The sequence below is a fragment of the Polyodon spathula genome, chromosome 17 (assembly GCF_017654505.1).
Source record: "Polyodon spathula isolate WHYD16114869_AA chromosome 17, ASM1765450v1, whole genome shotgun sequence".
Classification (NCBI taxonomy): Eukaryota; Metazoa; Chordata; class Actinopteri; order Acipenseriformes; family Polyodontidae; genus Polyodon; species Polyodon spathula.
The window spans coordinates 32,884,446-32,903,443 of NC_054550.1; the positions used below are offsets into that span (position 1 = coordinate 32,884,446).

The 18,998-nt window shown below is 42.4% G+C and overlaps 1 protein-coding gene across 1 annotated transcript; it reads right to left on the reverse strand.

Annotated features, from left to right (window-relative positions):
• Window positions 1–12: 12 nt before the first annotated feature.
• Window positions 13–8,684, reverse strand: cgrrf1 (cell growth regulator with ring finger domain 1). Its single transcript, XM_041276035.1, has 8 exons — window positions 8,550–8,684; window positions 7,241–7,377; window positions 6,686–6,863; window positions 6,249–6,396; window positions 5,768–5,875; window positions 4,625–5,050; window positions 1,363–1,580; window positions 13–185 (listed from the first exon to the last, which is right to left on the reverse strand). The coding sequence occupies exons 1-6, from the start codon at window positions 8,651–8,653 to the stop codon at window positions 4,718–4,720; spliced, it is 1,008 nt and encodes a 335-aa protein (XP_041131969.1). The 5' UTR covers window positions 8,654–8,684; the 3' UTR covers window positions 13–185; window positions 1,363–1,580; window positions 4,625–4,717.
• Window positions 8,685–18,998: the final 10,314 nt, after the last annotated feature.

The following is an 18,998-nucleotide window of genomic DNA, read 5'->3' on the forward strand; positions in this document are numbered from 1 at the left end:
TCGTGATTTTGGTCTTCATTAGAAGTTTTAAGAGGGAGGGTGGCGTTTGTTTTGCTTTTCTTTCTTTTCTCCACCTTTGTTTGGCAGTTCAGAAGCTCAGCTTGAAGTTTTTTTCTTACAGTTCCATTTTCAGGAGGTGTCGGACCTGCGTTCTTTCCCCCACGTTCCCAGGGCACAGCTTATTTCTAAAAAGGAAAAAAAAAAACTGTCATGTGATGTGAACACCCTGGCTGATTTTAATTGGAGAACTCTTCCTAAGAAATATGAAAAAAATAAAGCTCGAGCAAAATGATAAATAGATGCATAGCTAGACAGATAGCTAGACAGACAGATAAACAGATATAGTACCTGTATCTTTGATTGAAATTGGAAGCTTAATCCATTCACAAGTACACGTAGTCAATGTACGTTACACTACACTACGCTACACACAGTACAAACGCCGATTGTGATTGAGCTCGCTCCTCTCAACACATTCATTCTTCACATCACAGACATGCAAAGAGAATGCGGCATTGCCCCTGTTGCTTCAGCCAGCTAAAGATGACTCAGTGGTGCAGACATTCATTAACGTGGTAGGAAAAAAAATAGACGAGTTATAAAAAGAAAGCGTGCACTGCGAAAAATAGGCACTTAACTGTACACCGGACCAGCGGCGGGCAGGAGCAGCAGACATGCCATGACGGGGTACTACGGATGGAGGCGACCCCCCCTTCAGATGTGGGCCTGTGGCATACTCTACCGATGCAAATAAATACACTCCACCCACCCAGACCATAAATACAGCCTTCGGGAGCAGCCCGCGCATTATTTTTTGTGGGATTTTCTTCAGTATGACCTCCCTTAATCAGAATGTTAGGGGGGCCGCCCTGCGCTGCACAACCCATCTAGTCGTACCCGTAACCTACTCGGCTTATCCCGTTCGGCAGTTATATTAACCTTAAGCTTTCAACGCATCGTTTCTTCATCGCAAGCTCGCTTTGGAGACCTTTTCATTTATAAACAAGTCTCTCTTTCCCTCTCCCTCTCCCTTTTTCAACGTAGATCGCAGTCAAGACCCCAAACGCCTCCACGACTGCCAAGAGCCTGTCTCTCCGCTCTACCTCTCTTTCTCTGCATCTATATTCACTACGATCAGTGGAGGTTTACCGTATGCACTGATACTTACAAATTACTACTACTATTATACTATGACACTGCCTATAATGTCAAATATCTAACTCATTGAAACTAGAGAACACAAACTATTCTTCAGCAAAAAAAATAAATAAATAAATTAAACACACAACACTGACAGTGTTTATTTCAGACTGTACGGTACTAGCAATACTAAAACATTTTCTGTTTAATGCTGTTACTCACCTGGCGGCAAAGCTTCATCGTGGCCGGCGCTGATCAGCATTCAGGGAGCACAGATTCGGGGAGCGGTGCTCCTTCACTCCGGGTCTGTGCGACATGCCATCTTGACTAACTAACTTTCCTCCCCTCAGTACTCTTGTTTTACCAGAAGAGAGAGCTTCAGCATTGCTTCCCACATGCTAATAATTAACACGGAGCATTACGTCAGGGGCTTGGCAGCACTAGGAAGCACAAAAATAGAGAACGGATTTAGGGACAGATCACATTGCCTGTCCTGTGAAAAGGACTGACCGGGATTAGCGAGTTAGTAGGCAAAAAAAAGTGTTTCCATAGCAAAGTGTACAAAATCAAAACAACAGCTTGTGTGTGCGAGAGAGACGGCTAAACATAACCAGCAACGGCACGGAGCCCCCACTCCGCGATGTAGTGTCTGCACCCAACCCAGATTCCCGCTTTCGAGATAAAAGTACATTTTGGAAAGAGAATTACATCGTTGGTTGATTATTATCGTTGTTTCACTTAATAGTTCAAATTTAAACACAATAAATGAAACACATTTGGGGAAACGATGATTATATTATTCGCTTTAATATGTCCAACATTCCACTCAAACATTTTTCCAAAGGTTTTTTTTTTTTTTTTTTTTTTTTTTCGATTTTTGTTTTGTGTAAACGCATATCCATGGAGTTGCAGTACCACATTCCGACCAGTAGAATGCTTCCGTGTTCCCGTTTCAGACACAACTGCAGGGAATCAATCTATTGAAACATTACACAGTACTTGTTACCCGTTCGCTTTTGCAAAACAAAAACACAACCCAAGCTAATCAGCAGCACTTTAAATTGTTTGCCACATCAGTTCTGTACCCTTCCGACCTCAAAGCCACGTGTGCTCATGTCACCCATGGGTTTACTTTAGACCATATACAGTATGAAAAAACAATAGCTATTGTTCTACAATTGACAGATAACATAAAAAAAGTCCTTTTCGCTTTTTCTTTCTTGTTGTCTGTCCTGATGACTTTCTCTGCGAGCTCTGGTGTGGAGCAGAGCTGGGATGAATTAGCTGGCTATTGTCTCACAGGGCCTGCCTTGTCTGGTTCACAATGAGCCCTTACATCTCTCAGTGCTGACTAGCACAGGAGGCAGTGAGAGAACGGAAGAGTGGACTGGTGTTACCGCGAGTGTGGATTGGCTAAGCAGGGTGGTCAGTACTTGAATGGGCAATGGTGCTGCATGTATAAAGTTGCATGGCTTTTTTTTTTTTTCACATCAGTCTCTTTTTCTATAGTCAACATCCTTATACCACAGGCATTTTTTTTTCCTAGAGCACATCTTTATTCTTTTTTTTTTATATCAAATGTTTTTTTTTTTTCTTTCTCGCACTATGTGTACATGTGAGATGTTGCTGGCCAGATTACAGGAAATCGATCAGGTAATATCTGCACAAGGAGATGCTTTATTTGAGTTTTGTTACCGGAAAGCAAAGCTCAGAACCTAAATTTAGGTAAAATGGCTTGTGACACAAAAAATGTCATTGACCAGCAGCAGTGACTGTGTCAAGTATCTCCTGGCTCACCCCCTGAACAGATTATATACAGCAACTGCACAATGCAAACATATTTAAAAGACTGTATGACAGTGCTTGCCAAACAGTGCATCAGATTAACCTATAAAACAGCAGTTTGAGAAGCATGCTTAACAGCATGTCAGAACACTGCCGAGCCTGTGTTGTTCACCTTCGCCATCTAGTGGAACACACATGCAAATACAGCACAGTGTGAACAGTCTCTGCCCTGGATGTGCACAATTCTCAGGACTTGTTTGATCTTCTGATTCATGTTGCATTTAATACTTCTCATCCAGAATGTACACATGTACACATTTATTTTATAAAACTCTGACTTCATAATAGTTGGTTTTCTATACTGTACAGGATAAAAAAAAAAAAAAAAAACAACACTGATTTAAACGAACATGCAAAAAATAAAGCATAATCATCTACAATTAAAAATACAAATAAAGCAATCATAATAATAAAACAGACACATTTAAAAAAAGGCAGAGGTCAACAATCAGTCTGGGTTCTTAGAATTATAAGAATCTTCAATGCATAAAACATCACTCAAACAGGCTTTAAAACTATGAAATGAAATTGTTTAAATATATTATTTTATAAAGACCGGGTTGAAACAAAAAAAAAAAAAAAAAAACTGTTTGGGTCCAAACTTGCCTATCAATATGACATTCAAGTCACAATGCAAGAACCAAGCACTGCAGGGACAGCAACTCACAGGAAGTAAATGAACAGGCTCCCACAGTGACAAACTTTACACTTCAGCAGGACCCTCTTGTGACCCTGAGAAGCCATCATTTAAACAATATGGCCTGGCCAGAAAAGAAAGAAACAGACTAGCTCACTGAGCTGCCTTGCACGTGGAACATTAATAAGGGGGTAAGTGAGATTAACTCTGTAGCAGCTATCGCTGTCTCCACAATGCTGAACTGATTAGGGGATCTTTAATGTATTGCAAGTTGACAAGAACAAATGGACAATTTAGTATGTTTTAAAATACTGGTCACGAAAGGTGAATACGACATAAAAACAACAAATACATGAAATCTAAAGTACCGTATGAATTACATAAATGGTGTGTTCAGTTTTTTTTTTTTCTGATAATACTGCAATGCAGTGCTTTATATCAAACACTATACCAGTAATAACGGATTTAAATATGATCCGACACTTCACTTTCGGGGTGACGTGAACATGAAGGCAAAGCTGCTTCTGTCTGAAACGATCCCAAACCAGCCTTTACTTATACTTTGAGCCTGTGGCAGCTTGCACAGCACTTGTTCAGCTCAGGTGCGACCAAGTAACACAACTCAAGCAGGTTAAAAAAAAGGAATTGACTCTTTATCAACAGGTAAGATGCTGCATCACCATGCAGGCTGCAGGCTGCAGACAGGTAGCCAGTGCCTTGGTTTTACACCGCTCTACAAAGGTAACTAAGAAGTATTAGTGATAATGTATCTAGCCTATTGATGCAGGGACGCAATGTGTAGAATGTCCTCTTTGTGGGCTGGAGGTCTGTAAAAATCTCAAGAATTAGATCTACCTTCGAAAGGGTATCCCTTGCCTTCCCAACACTGAAAGTCCTTCATATCTGAAGTTGAGAAGAGCCAACTAATTTCCGATTTTTAAAAGAGAAGCTAGAAGTTGTTTTTTTTCATCCTATTAAAAAAACCTTCATGGTATCTCTTACCATATACATTGAACTCTAATTCATTGAAGAAGAGAGCTGGGCCACCCATGTTCCATTCTTAATTCCTGGAGTTGGAGGAGTCGGGGGTTGTCTTCATTCTCCTGCCAGGCCCCCCAGCTCTTGCTTGTCAGTTGTGAAGTGGTGAGAGAGGGCGAAGGACTCTAAGACAAAGGCACGGCACATGGGGCACTGTCGGAACCTTTCCACACAGCCGTCACACAAGCAGGTGTGTCGACAGGGCAGCAGCACACGGTTCACCGGAGCGTTCTGACACACCACACAGTCCCAGCCAGACTCCCCACTGCCTGACTCCTGCAAGTCGGGCTCCTCCTCCCTCTCCTCCTCCTCCTTTCGCTGCTGCTGCTCTTCCTCTGGGGGCTCAGAAACCCCCCTCCAGCTCTGGTCATCTGCAGACATGAAGAGTTGCTGGAAGGGAACAAACAAACAGCTTATAGTCTGCTGTTGGGTAAAAAAATAATAACAACACTATGTAACACAATTTTTGTTCCTGGGTAGTAAGTGTTATTGTAAATACAGTATAATCGTAAATCTCGAAAAACTTCTCACTTCTAAATCTTTTGTAGTCATTTTTGTATTACTTTAGTATAATTACATGTTAATTTGGATTCATATGTTGTTTTTTTCTGACTATGTGAAAGAAAAGACACACATTTGCCCATTTTCACATTGGAAATAGTGATATTTTGAAATATCACTGTCCTGGTCACAAAAGCGATGTTTGTGGGGAATAATAGCCATTTTCTATACTTTTGAGGCATAAGCAATTAGGAAATAACACTTACTACCCAGAAACAAAACAAAAAAAAAAAATTGTTACACGGTGTAATCCAGCACTTGATGGTCCTCATTCCAAACTTGAACCCTTACACACTGATCACGCCTGTCATGCTCTACATATGGTGAACAAGAGAGCTGCTTTGCATTGTCTCCTTTTTCTTCAATCCTCTCGAATTGCATGTGGGTACAATCCGATATACTGTTGATTTTATACACATTTTACAAGCATGACTACTCTCTGTACGTGTATCTACTGGATTCATTTTTATTTTTCTGGTTACGTGCATATTGCTATGAAAGGAATCTTACAAGGGGACAGATCAATACAGAGAGATGAGACAATACCTTAAGGTCTAACACATGCCCTTGTGCCGTCAACAGGTACTGGTATAATATCCTAGATGTCAGCCTGTATTTATCATCAGTAACGTGGATCACAGTCACGTTGGCAACCTAGCAATCAAAAGAGTGGGATATCAATACCATTTAAAAAAAACAAAAAAAACATAGCCTAACAATATGTCTTAGCCGAGGCTGAGGTCAAGGTAAGTACCGCAGTCCACATTCTGAAAACGGCCTTTTAGCAATTAGTTCAGTTTAAACTTTCTATATTTTATGGAGGCTTCCAAAGCCAGTTTTAAACATGCAGTACAATGTTCCCTCCTTATTCCGCGATCTGACTTAAACATCAGAAAAATGTGAAATGTTGAAAACAGTGGGCTAAGGATGGGCCCTAGTTTGTACAATCCACTGTTGACGGTTTCTCAATAATACAATTCAAATCGCTGGCAGCGCAGAATATGAACAGTGCTCCAAGGTCACTTACTATTTCATACAGCTCTCGCACGTCTGGCTCCGCTAAGGTCAACAGCGCCACCAGGGGGTAGCGTGCCCTGGGCAGAAACCCAAAATCTCTGATCCCAGAATCCGCAGGTAGGTGGCTCAGTCTCTCTGAGGGGTCCCCCTGTTCAACGCTGGACTTAAAATTAAGGAAACAGAGCTCCACAAACACACAGCAGTTTCATTACATAACAACTGGTATCAAATTGTAGCTTCTTTAGGGTATTTGACTTACAAATATCCTAAAAAAAAAAATTCAAAAAGCGTGTGTGGACTGCGGTCCCTGCTTGAATGTACTATCACAATTCATAAAAGTAAGCAGATTTAAAATCAGCATTTTCTCACAACTTTAATGATGCATATTTTCCTCCAGCTGTTGCTGTCTAGTCCTGCTGCTTACTACTTGCTCAGGCTGCAGGATACAGGAATGTCTGGTGGTGCCGATAGTCTGAGTGCAGGGCCTCCTCGAACTTCTGGGGCGTGCTGATGCGTACACCATGCTGGTGACTCTGCAGTGCCTCCTGCAGGCCCTGGATGGCACAGCCCCAGTAGCAAGTGAGGACACAGCTCTCCAGACAGCGTGGTCTCAGTCGGACCCCTCCTGATGAGACAGACAAGACGATATCACGCATGCCATACCTACCTAAATTACTAAATTAAAGCTGTAAAGCTCAATCCTACTGTGTAAACTGTTACATTATTTATTTACAATATTACATATAGTATTAAAGTATAGTGAAAATATGGTGGTATACAATGTACCAAGTTATTATCAAATTACTGAGAACAAAACTATAACACTATTGGAAATAAAACAAATAAATCAAAAAAGGGGAAAAAATGGAAATAAGGAACACCTCCCTTTTCAGAACATTTCTGATGTTCTCTTGTTCAGGAGTGCCTCTAGTTTCTCTGGTGAGGAACTAAACAAGTAGGGAAATATCCTTGGTACCCCGTCCGGTTGGCAGTGCTCTGTACCTGTAACAGACGAGGCTCCACTCACTATCTCCAAGGCAAAGGGGTTTTTCACCTGCACCATTCTCTTCTCGGGAATTTTCAGACTCAACTCAGTGTCATCAGAGCTTCGTAAAATTACAGGTACGTCAAAACCAAACCTGGAAAAAACAAACAATCATAAACAGCTATTTAAAAAAAAAAACAGTGCTGCTTTGGCATTTTTTGTTCTGTAACCCACTACGGTTCATTATTTTGAATATGAAGACTGCAGGCATGAACAGATCTGACCAAGTCCTAATTATAAATCTGCATTGCTTTCCTGCCCTGTGCACAATGCTTCTGAGACTAAACTGGGGAGTTTAATACCTGCATGTGTGGTTCCAAATTAACGTAAAAAATAACATGCATTATATGAATGAAACACCTGGTTCTTATAATACTTTGTTATCCCCAAGGAGACGCTATTTTAATAGCACTGGTACAATAGCCTATAAACATTCACGTTATATTTATTAATAGTGCATCGCGATGCATTCGTGTAAGATATTGCAGCCACATCCTTACTGGTAACTGATATATATATATATATATATATATATATATATATATATATATATATATATATATATATATATATATATTGGAATGCTGGGATGTATTTCTGTTGTTTGGCCAGGTTACAATACTTGCACTGTTCAGATTATTGTATTAATGTTATTAGTTATTAGAATGAATACAGCAAAAAATGCCAGGTACTTTGTAAATGTGTGGTACTGCGCAGCTAATGCTACTGTGGCTTCAGTTTAATTGGAAGACCTTACGCACCAGCGGAACTGTTTTTGAGTTAGAATGTGTCTTGGTAACTAGGGAGAAAGACCGTTACCACGGGGTCCTTTCAGCTCTGAATTACTTCTAATACAGACTATTCAACGGAGAAATCTCGTTCGGACTTTGTTTATACACATCATGAAACCGGGCAGCATGTCTGAAGATTATACACAAACTTTACCGGCCTTCATTATTACTTTATCGTGTAACGTATCCAGACTGTGTCAGCTAAATACAATTAATTTCGTGTCGTTATTTTAAAAAAAAATAAGGAGTTCCAGTTGATCAACATCCGTTTGGATCATTTATTCAACACCAAGTTTGAATTCTAAAAATTAAAAAAAAAATACACAGACGATATAAAGCCAGAAATCCACGACTCTATTCTCGTCATATGTGATGCAGCCCGAGTTGCTAACACTAGCAGCGGCAGGACTGTGTGCCACATTCCTCTTCATAAAAATTATAAAACGTTTATTGAGTAGAAATAAATAACACCTACCAGCCGAGGACCATCGCGGCGGTGATGAGAAAGCAGAGAGACACGACCGTGATGTAAAACAACGGGGAATATTCGTACAACATGACTAAAAATACAGCAGCCATGTCAACACTGGTCCCCTATACACCACAACACAACAACATCCTTCCAGTGGCGCACAGCCGCTATGGCGGCTCAGCTAGGTCAAAACACTCAAGCTAGACAACGGGTTTGCAAGAGTCGTGAGCGCAGGAACCTGTTGGGATGTTCAGAAGTTAAGGAAGGGACATTCTTAGGAATTTAGAGGTGTAAATGGGGTTAGCTGATGTGCTGTAAAATCATGGGGAGAATTTACGGTACAGTTGAAATACGCTTCAATGTTAATTTGAAAGCAGCTAACTTTTACTCAGTCGTTGGTGACGTTCCTACCTGCGCTAACTGTTTTCTCTCGCCACATCTTGTGGATTTTTTAAAAATGTATCTCCCAATAAGGAAAAGAAAAAAATTCCTTCTTCCACTGGCCTTCAGCCACCCCACTGTCTTGGTGTGCGAATGCCCAGACCGATCCTGAAATGTCAGTTGAATCAGGCAAATAAAAGCCAGGAATGCAGCCACGCTTGGAATCTGAGCTGCCTTCCATGTTGCATTTGATCAGAGAACGCGCTCCAGCCGAGTGTAATGATAGCTGCATCTTTTACTCCCATATCTACTGTCTGTCTGTCTGGCCGCTGTGATTAATGTGCACTTGCTGTCCTTGGAAGGTCTCCTTCTAAGTGTTGCAGCTTGCAGGCAAGCAGGCTTTTGTATTTTTAATGGAGTTTTTATTTTGATAGTTCTTTTTAAATGGTGATTGTGAATTTGAATGTTTATTAATCGTGAAATATGTGCGCCCTGTTCTTCTCACACACATTAAAGGACATTGTTTAGCCTTTTAGTATGCAGCTATTCAGAATGGTTCGTCGTTTCACTTCTAATATTTAGATTTGTACACTGTGTCTGTGTTGCTCAACGTTCTGCTAGCCCTACAATATCACAAAGCAGGTGGAGTTGAAAGGTGACAATATTGCAGGATTGCTTGAAAAACCAGGACCAGGACAGATACCAAAACAACACAACAGCCACTTAGATTGAGCAATTAAGATTCTTCAGCCATATGCAAGTCACCCTGAGCTGTTTCACTGCCTCCTGGTGACATGGAGGGGGGCACCCACCTCACTGAACCCTCCTGAAGTATAAACACGTGTATCTTACTCTATTGGGAGATCACAACATCAGAATGCTGCCTCCTGGATTGTATGATCTTACTGGGAGAGCTTTGGAAAAGCGTTTCAAGTAATATGAAACAGTGCAATCACGCACAAGCAAAGTGCAGAACGATCAGGAAGCATGATGACAGCATGGTAAAGTAAAGTAATCCAGGCAAACTCATTATCAATGTTAGACAGATGAGTAGACATCAGAAGTTATGGCTTCATTGTAACAGAATCTCCACTAGATGGAGACAGCAACCCTTGTTAGAGACCTGTGTCCCTCCTCCATGTACACAATAGCTACGATTTCTCTGCCCTTTAATGGGACAGTCGCTTACAGTGTGAGAGGGCTGCTTATTTTTCTTGAGGCCTGCCCAGTTCCTTGCTGGTTTGACTGGGAAGGCTCATGCTTGAACCTGTGGCCTTCGCACTGCAGCCCCAGTTCTCTAACAGTCGACATCTGCACAGTGGACTGACAGCTGTAATCAGCCTGCGCACCATAATTACAGAATCTCCCAGCTCGAGACTCGACACTAACTAAAGCCTGGGCAGAGCTGCTCATTGAAGTGGGGAGGCCCATTCCACTTTGATGAAGAGGAGGAGTACTTATCTGTTGACTCAGGAGCAACATAAAAACAAAAACAAGTGCAGATAAGGCGTGCACAGTGTTCTCTCCTAGCAGGCCTGTAGGGCAGACACTCTGTTGGCATTAGAGCTTACTGAATCCAGCAGGGGCAGACACAATAGCAACATTTTTTTTTTTTTTTTTTTTTTTTATACATTTTGTTAACTACCATGATAATGTAGTGATCACCAAACAAGTACAGTGCGTGCCACTCATTCCAGCATCAGAGAGCTGCTCCAGCAGCAATTAACAAGAGTACTGCACCATTACAAGTAACCAGCAGGGGTCAGTGTTTGTCAAAGTGTGGCTCTTTTTAGTGAATAACAGACATACAAACATTGAATTAAATATGTCTTTATTTTCCCCTGGTTTTTTATTTAATTCAGCAGCAAAAAAACAAAACAAAACATGCTTTATGTTCATGGTTGTGGGGTCCACATGCTTGAATCATAAGTTTAGAATTGTAAAGCTATACTCCATCAGAGAAAGTTCTTATATAAAGGTATTTTTGCAGTTTTCCCATGGTTATACTATGCATTTACCGTAGTTTACCCTAGTTTATTAATGTGCTTTATCATGCCTCGCTATTCTTTTCAATGCTTAACTATGCTTTATCATGCTTCCACTATGCTTTCTTACACTTTGCAATGCTTTCACTATGGGACACCTTTACAAGGGAAGTTCTTATGCGTGGTTTAGGGGGTTTGTTGTGTGTGTATGTGTTTGTACTTGTTTATAGTGCATACAGGGTCAAAAAACATGCTAGGAAAACCTGAAAAAAACTTCCTTGAAGAACATACACATTTATCTAGAACATTATAAAAAATCATTACGAAAGAAAATTGTCAGCCCAGGGGCATTTATTTTAGTATCATCTTTAATTATTGTTGCAATCCGCCCACACTGTTCTGGAGTACAGTTTAGAGTAAACCCACACTCTGTGGGAGTCAGTGCGAGCATGAAGGGAGGCTCTGATGGACCAGGTGATTTGATCTGCAGGCAGGGCCGCTGAGGAAAGAGGCCCTCACAGCTGTATTTTGTATAAACAGAGATTATCCTGCTGCGTTTTAATTTACTGCAGAGTGGGAATCAGATGCTAAACACACCCCACCCTCTGCAGTGAAGTAGGCTGGCTGGTAATAGGGGAGGAACCCTGAGACGCTGCTGTGCAGCTGGGTGCAGGGGTCCAGGATTCAGCAAAAAGTTACCAGCAGGTACACAAGCTCTTTCCAAGAGCAGCAAAAGCACTGTCCCAATGCAAACCAGACTAAGAGCCAGATTCCACTGACTTTTACCTTGGAAGAAAAATACTAAATAAACCCAGTAAACACCAGGCAACGTGCTAGTCGTTTTTATTTTGATTTGATTAACACGTCGTTAATGATGGACCTAAAATTAAAAACTGTTCCACATTCACTCTGTTTATTGCTTGAATTAATTGTATTTTCAAAATAAATTCCAGACAAACTGCAACTGATAAGAAACTGTCAATTTTCATGCATTAGTGTATGAAAATATCTTAGTATATATATATATCTTCTATATATAAATCCATATCATGACAATACAGGTACAGTAGCAATGGAGGCATTTGATACTTCCACACACCTCTGCTTGATTCTGTATGGTCAGTTTGCAAACCTGACCTCACACCCCTCTAGCCCATCCATGACACCCCCTTGTGCTAGGGATCCTGACTACCCTGGTGCCTCCTGGCTCCTCATCGAAGGATATAAAGAGCCAGGCTGCAGACTGAGGGACACACTTGCAAACAATCACACCCCCATCTCCATTGTGAAGGGACAGTTAAGGCTGCCAGCTGCTTTTTCTCTCTCCGTTCTCTCTCCATCTCCATCACAAAGCTCCATTCCCCTTGATAAGGCCATCAGCTCGGGCTGCATTGGAAGGCAGGTGCCAGCGGAGTCGTTTGCTGCTGTCTGCAGTTCATTGCCTTAATGACCCCCCTGTAGCCCGGCCAGCCCATTGTCATGCGGCCTGGCCGTTTACACCTGCCACATTCCTGGGCGGATCTGATCTGACATATTACCCAGCCTCTGGAGCCTGCGTGGGGCTGCTCTCGTCTCCAAATACTGCCTGCTGCAGGGACCATTGTATGATTAACATGCGATTTTGTTTTGAATTCATAAGCATTATCATACAGTCAGCATGCAGTATACACTTTGACCACCATGTCGAAAAGTCAGTTATTTAGTTGTAGGCTGAAATACAAGGTTTTGTACTTATTAATTAAATTATGTATAAAGAAGCACAATTTCATACTCATTTTGTAATGGTAAAAACCTTTAATTTCTCCTAAAAGCAGTGCCGACTTGGCTATATAGATCTTCAACTGCTCCTTTATTTCCTCTTGGAATCTTGTAGCAAGCTCTCTGCAGTAAATGGGGGGATTTGATTCATAATGAATTTCACAAATAGATAACTGTTTCGTCTGCTGCTTGGTGTATGACGAAGGCTGAATTCCTTCCATGCTGTCTGATAAGGTTAAAGTTTAAAATGTACTGCCACCGTAACTTTCAAAATATTGTTTCTGAATCTGGGCTGCAGTCTGGTCTCCAGAATGTTGCATTACCGTCGTTTGAGACAGTGTGAGATAGAGAAACCACCTTTCTACACTAAATTACAAAATGCATACCAGGGTTTCTGTTCTGAACCATTCCTGCGAGGGACGGCTTATTTACACAACAGTATGTGCTGCACATCCCTGGTGTTGCTGATTTTCTGTATGGTATATCTATAGTATATATTCCTGCAGCCAGGATTCAGCAGTCCCATGCACACACCCACCTTGCAGATGCTCCTGTGATACTATAAACCTCATTAAAGAAGATCAAATAGCAGTTCAGAACCGTAAAACAAACACAATTGAAATCAGGCAATAAAAAGAGCCGGTCAGAAAACAAATGAGTTACAAGAGTGCAGATAAGATAAGCCTGGACTGGACTGGCGTCTCTACCTGGATAGGACTCAGGACAGGACTGAGCCAGGAGCCGAGGCTGCAGGGATGAGTGCAAACAGCCCAGAAGACAATCCTCAGGTGAAGTGACCCAGGAAGTACAAGATAACACAAGGCTAAGGCATAGAAATTGACAGCTCCCTTTAACCTGAAGTAGTACCAGAAATCATGTTTTAAAATATAAAATACATGCGTGCTATAACATGTGTTCCTTTTAAAAATGCACATTTCAAACAGATAATGGAATGGCAAAATGGCTAAGATTTATTGAATTAGTCGTGAGCTGCAAGTACTTTAATCTTAGAAACGTTTGTACAAATACCTTACAGTTAAAAGCATGTATAATGGGTTATATGCTTTGCCTGGACTGAAGCTGTTACATAAACCAGTTTCTTGTGCTTATTCATGGGAAAACAGTTGTGCATCTGCATGTGGTTTGTAACAGTTGCCATAACTTGATTTGTAATAAAAAAAAAAAAAAAAATGGTTGTGTACGCTACCTGCTGCCTGATCAACGTACTGAAAGATATTGATATTAAACACATGAGGATCAGCTGCGTCAATCCAAATCATCACCCGGCTGGCACAGACAGGATCTGGAGGTGCAGAGTAGGAGCACGGGTGTGGAATCTGGATTTAATTTGGATCAGTAGTTTATCAGGAAGCTGTAGCAGATTAACTCTCTCTCTCGCTCTCTCTCTCTCCCTCTCTCTCTCTCTCTCTCTCTCTCTCTCTCTCTCTCTCTCTCTCTCTCTCTCTTGCTGTATTCATTTTGGTTATCTGGTAAGACCTCTGACAATGGCAGGAATGTTGTCCACATGGCGTGTTTGCAGGCAGATTAGCAGCACGGGTTGCATTGAAATCCTGAGCAGTTTAAGAGCTTGCTCACAGCGCTTTTGTGCAGTGACCAAATCAGTCTGACGGGTCCAGGATTTTAATGCCGTTTAATGAAGACTAATTTCAAGAGAGGGCAAAATGCAGCAGGAACTGTTAACCATTAGCACGCTCATAGACACACTTCCCCACATTTTGGCAGCAAGGCAGCTAACTCTGGATGCTGAAGGCACTAACCCACAGTGCTGACCAAGTGGGCTGAGCACGTCCTGCTGAACTGAAGCTGCAGCTCTAGCAATGGTTGAGTTTGGATCACAGTCTAAGCACATGAGGTAGCCTAGAATTGGAAAAACATGACTCACAGGTCTGTATTGCAGTTGTTCAGCATCCTTAACTGCTGCAAAATATGAATATGATATATAGATCTATAGATTAGGATATACAAGTTAATTATTCTTATTTTCATTATTATTAGTAGTCGCAGTAGCAGTGGTCATAGTCGTAGTATTGCTGATTTAGTGCTCTTGAACTATGAATGTAAAAGGTGCAAACTTGAGAGGCTAGAAGTGACATCCTGCTGTGCTACCAAGCTTCTTCCACTCTGAAGTAAATTACAGAGGGCCGGGGTACCGTGGAAGAAAACCAAATACATTTTTCTAATTGAATTGAACGGAATGTTGAAAATGTCAGTGGCTGAGGTACAACTCTGGAAATGTCCTTGAGGTGAAACCTTCTCAAAGGCCCTCATTCCCATGTGATGAGGTGTCCATCCAGCCCAGCCCAGCCTGACGCTTTGCAGCTCAGCGCTCCAGCAACCTACTACTGCATTCGTCTTCTCAACCTTTGACAGGTGGAAATAGGACTTGGGGGTTTACATTTTAATTATAAAGAACACCAGATGTCGAAAAGACACGTAAATTAGAAGGAGAGCCCCTCAAATGTCTTTTTTCAAAGAGACCAAGCGGGTCAGCATCTGCTTCTCATTGTGCTGAATGTTATTAAGGGCTGTGACTAAAGAAACTCGAAGCCCCCATCTGGCCCTGCTGTAATTGACACAATTAAATGTGCCTAAACAGATTTTGAGCATCCAGGAAAGCTACATTTGTCTTGGGGAATGACTCTAATGGTCCATTTTCTCGCAAGGAACCAAGGGAGGGTCAGGTAAACACTAAATTAATATAGGACAACCAAACACTTAAGACATGCAATTGATGCATTTTATTTAGTTTCTTGAATTAGGCTTTAAAACGTTCAGATTTCACTTCAATCTTTTGCCCCGCAGCAGTTTGCACTGAACCCTCTTTGATTCCTACAGGCTCAAACAGTTCAGAATAATCATTTATGGTCCCCTGTATTGATCTTTGTCTTGCTTTGTGCCATGAATAGCTTGTGTTACTTGCAGGCCTTTCGCCTGAGCTCAGTGGATGTGATCCTTTCAATATTCTAATGTTGGGTTGAACGTCCTTTGCCCACTACCTCCCACAACCATGGAAACATTTCCAGTCCTGACTGCAGATGGACCTTGGTTCTCTTTCACAATCCATACCAAGGGTTAGCCGATGACTCCTTATTTCTGCCAAGCTTGATTCTACTGCTGACTTCACACAAACTCATTCTGAATGTCATCTGAGTTAATAATATCACAGCTCTTGCGTGTTCTATAGATTTGTATTGTTTCTTTCACCAGAACTGAGTGAAGTAACTTTACAGTGTTTGTAGAGTATGTGTGCCTGTTTCTATTATTCACATTCCCCCAAACCCTTGAAGAGCTGGATTGCCTCATGCTTTTTGTTTGTATTATTGTATTATTCTTCCCTGTTTGATAGAGGCTGGCAGCCTGGTCTTGATGTTTGATGTAAACTGAGCTTGATTCTGAGGAATAGGTGTGGGGTTTTAACCCTCTAGGGTGTGATTGAAAGGGTGAGAAGTTAATCTGGCATCTTTTCTTCCTCTCTTTGCTAATGTTTCCTCTCTGGACCCCCTTACCCCCTCCCCCCATCAAAAAGTTCACTAGATAGTGCCCCCCCTCCCCTCATTTCCAGCCCTCAGCCCGTACCAGCAGGACCCTGACCCGAAATGAAGTCTGCTTTCTCCGGGGCACTTCCTGAACTGAAACACTTTGGCTCAAGTGTTTTTTCTCAGGGGGAGGAAAGGGGTGGGAGGGATTTGGAGACTAGAGCAGCACTTGAACAAGCCATTTCTCATATCTGCACAGCATGTCAATCACCGTGAACAAACCCAGGCACTCAGTAAGCTCTGATAGTTACATATAGAGAGAAATTATAATACACAGTTAACATGTCTTACACATTTTTTTCATTAAACTAAAGCAGTAGTACCACCTGCTTTATCTAAGCTTTTATCGCTGTATCATGCAGCAATTTGTTCTAAGGATAGTGAAACACCCATTGGGAATGTCACACCTCAGACTGCACCAGCAGCAGCACAGAGAGAAGAGACTGCAGCAAGAACACACAAAACACAAGAATACTTAACAGAAACTGGGCTGGTGTAAGTGTACCCCAACGTACTCACGTATGCACTGTGTGTGCAATGCAATGCTAGTGGAGGTAGCAGCTCGGGGCTCTGTGAGGTCTCATGAGTTTGCTCAACTTGCCCAGTGACAGGGAGCAGACCCACTCTGCCTCATTTATCTGAACAGAAAGCAATTTCCTGAGAGGGGGGGGGCAGATCGGGGGGGGGGGGGGGGGGGGGGGGGGGGGCACATCAAAGCAGACCAGACAGCTATCAAGAACTCAGGGACCAAGTGCTGCATGCCAGGCTGAAAAGCTTTGATTGATGGAGCACTGGGATCCTGGGCAGCACATGCACACACACACACACACACACACACACACACACAGACGGACTCCATTATCGGATTTTGATTGTGATGTTTATTTTTAAAGTCAGAGGCTTTCGTGATAGAATAAGTGTGGACCACAGATGCATTAAGCCACTTATGTAGTTTGAAGGTCATGGCTAACTCGTAAATTAAATCCATTTTTTTTTTTTATTTGAGCCGTGGCACATTCCTTGTTTTAGTATTAGTGATCTGTAATGTGACATTTTTAACTACAGTTGCAGTGTGGTGTGGAGTAGCTGGACTATTCCCTTATAAAAGGCTCCCATAGTAAAAGCATAGCAGTATGTATTAAAGCACAACACTTACATGCAACACAGTTCCCTTAACTGCAGAACTGTCCTGCTGCTGGTGAATGAACGCACTTTCTTTTCTTTAGTTAGTGTGTTGCAGCAGTGACACACACATGGGGGGGGGGGGGTGTTAGAGCGGAGAGTAAATGAGAACCAGATTGACTGAAATGCCTTTTATTTCCTTTTTTTGTAGTGAAACATTTATATTGCTCCAGTTACAACAAAGGCTTGGCTCTGTGTATTCGCAAAGCGTGTGCTCCGGGGGGGGGGGGGGGGGGGGGGGATACAAGGAAGTAATAACGCAGCCTTCGCTCCAGGCCTCATTTCTATATTGCGTTATATTATTTCCGGTGTACCGAGGAAACTTAGCCCCTTGTTTGTCAGGGCCAGCGCAAGGGGGGGGGGGGGGGGGGGGGGGGGTTGCACCTGTACAAGCCTTTGCCTTGGTGTGCTGCCTTTCCAAGGAGGAGAGCCTGGTTAGTTGCTGAGCACTTCATGTTCGAAGCAAATCTCAGCTGTGGTATAAAAGTCACCTGTGATGCTCTGCATTATATACTGTAGCTGATCTCCTGATTGTCCTCAGCTGCTAGGCCACACTGCCCCCACTCCATTAGATCTGGAGGAGGCTGTGTAGTCCAGTGGTTAAAGAAAAGGGCTTGTAACCAGGAGGCCCTCGGTTCAAATCCTGGCTAAGCCACTGACTCACTGAGTCACATAGCCTCCTTGTGCTCCGTCTTTCGGGTGAGACGTTATTGTGAGTGGCTCTACAGCTGATGTACAGTTCAAACACCCTAGTTTCTGTAAGTCACCTTGGATAAAGGCGTCTGACAAATAATAAATGATAATAAGCTCAGATCTAGAACCACTAGACCACACTGCCTCCCAGTCCCTCAGATCTAGAACTACTAGATCACACTGCCTCCCAGTCCTTCAGATCTAGAACAACTAGACCACACTGCCTTCCAATCCCTCAGATCTAGAACTACTAGATCACACTGCCTCCCAGTCCCTCAGATCTAGAACCACTAGACCACACTACCTCCCAGTCCCTCAGATCTAGAACCACTAGACCACACTGCCTGCTAGACTCTCAGATTTAAGCTCTTGGCCACACTGCCTCCAAATTGTCACACTGACTTCCAATCTCTGACTCAAACCACTTGGACACACTAACTCCATCTTCCCAGCAAATGGGGTTCCCAGGAAAGTAAGCCGTTTATTTTCCTTGCTGATTTGTTTGTATTATGATAAGGTTTTCTGTTACCTTCTGTTTAGTGTCTTTCACTGGCAATTACAGGCAGTGTAGCAGAGAGAGGTTAACTTGGTCACCTTTGAGGGGGTGGGGGACTTATCAAAGGTTTCAGAAAAGCCTTGTCTGCTGTCATTCATTGTGCACCATGAAAATAAACAATTGCCTTCCACACTGAGAGAGGGAGGCAGGGGGGTCGCCATCTCTCCCTCTCCTCTCTCTCGTTCTCTTGCTCCCTGGCTCTCTGGTTTTATTAGCAGTGTGGGAAGCGACGCGTTATCTGAGAGGCTTGGGAATCCTGGCCACTCTGGGGCCTTCACTCAGCACGCTAATGAAAGCTAGATAATTCGGGCTGCTTTTTTTCTGAATACATCTAGACCTC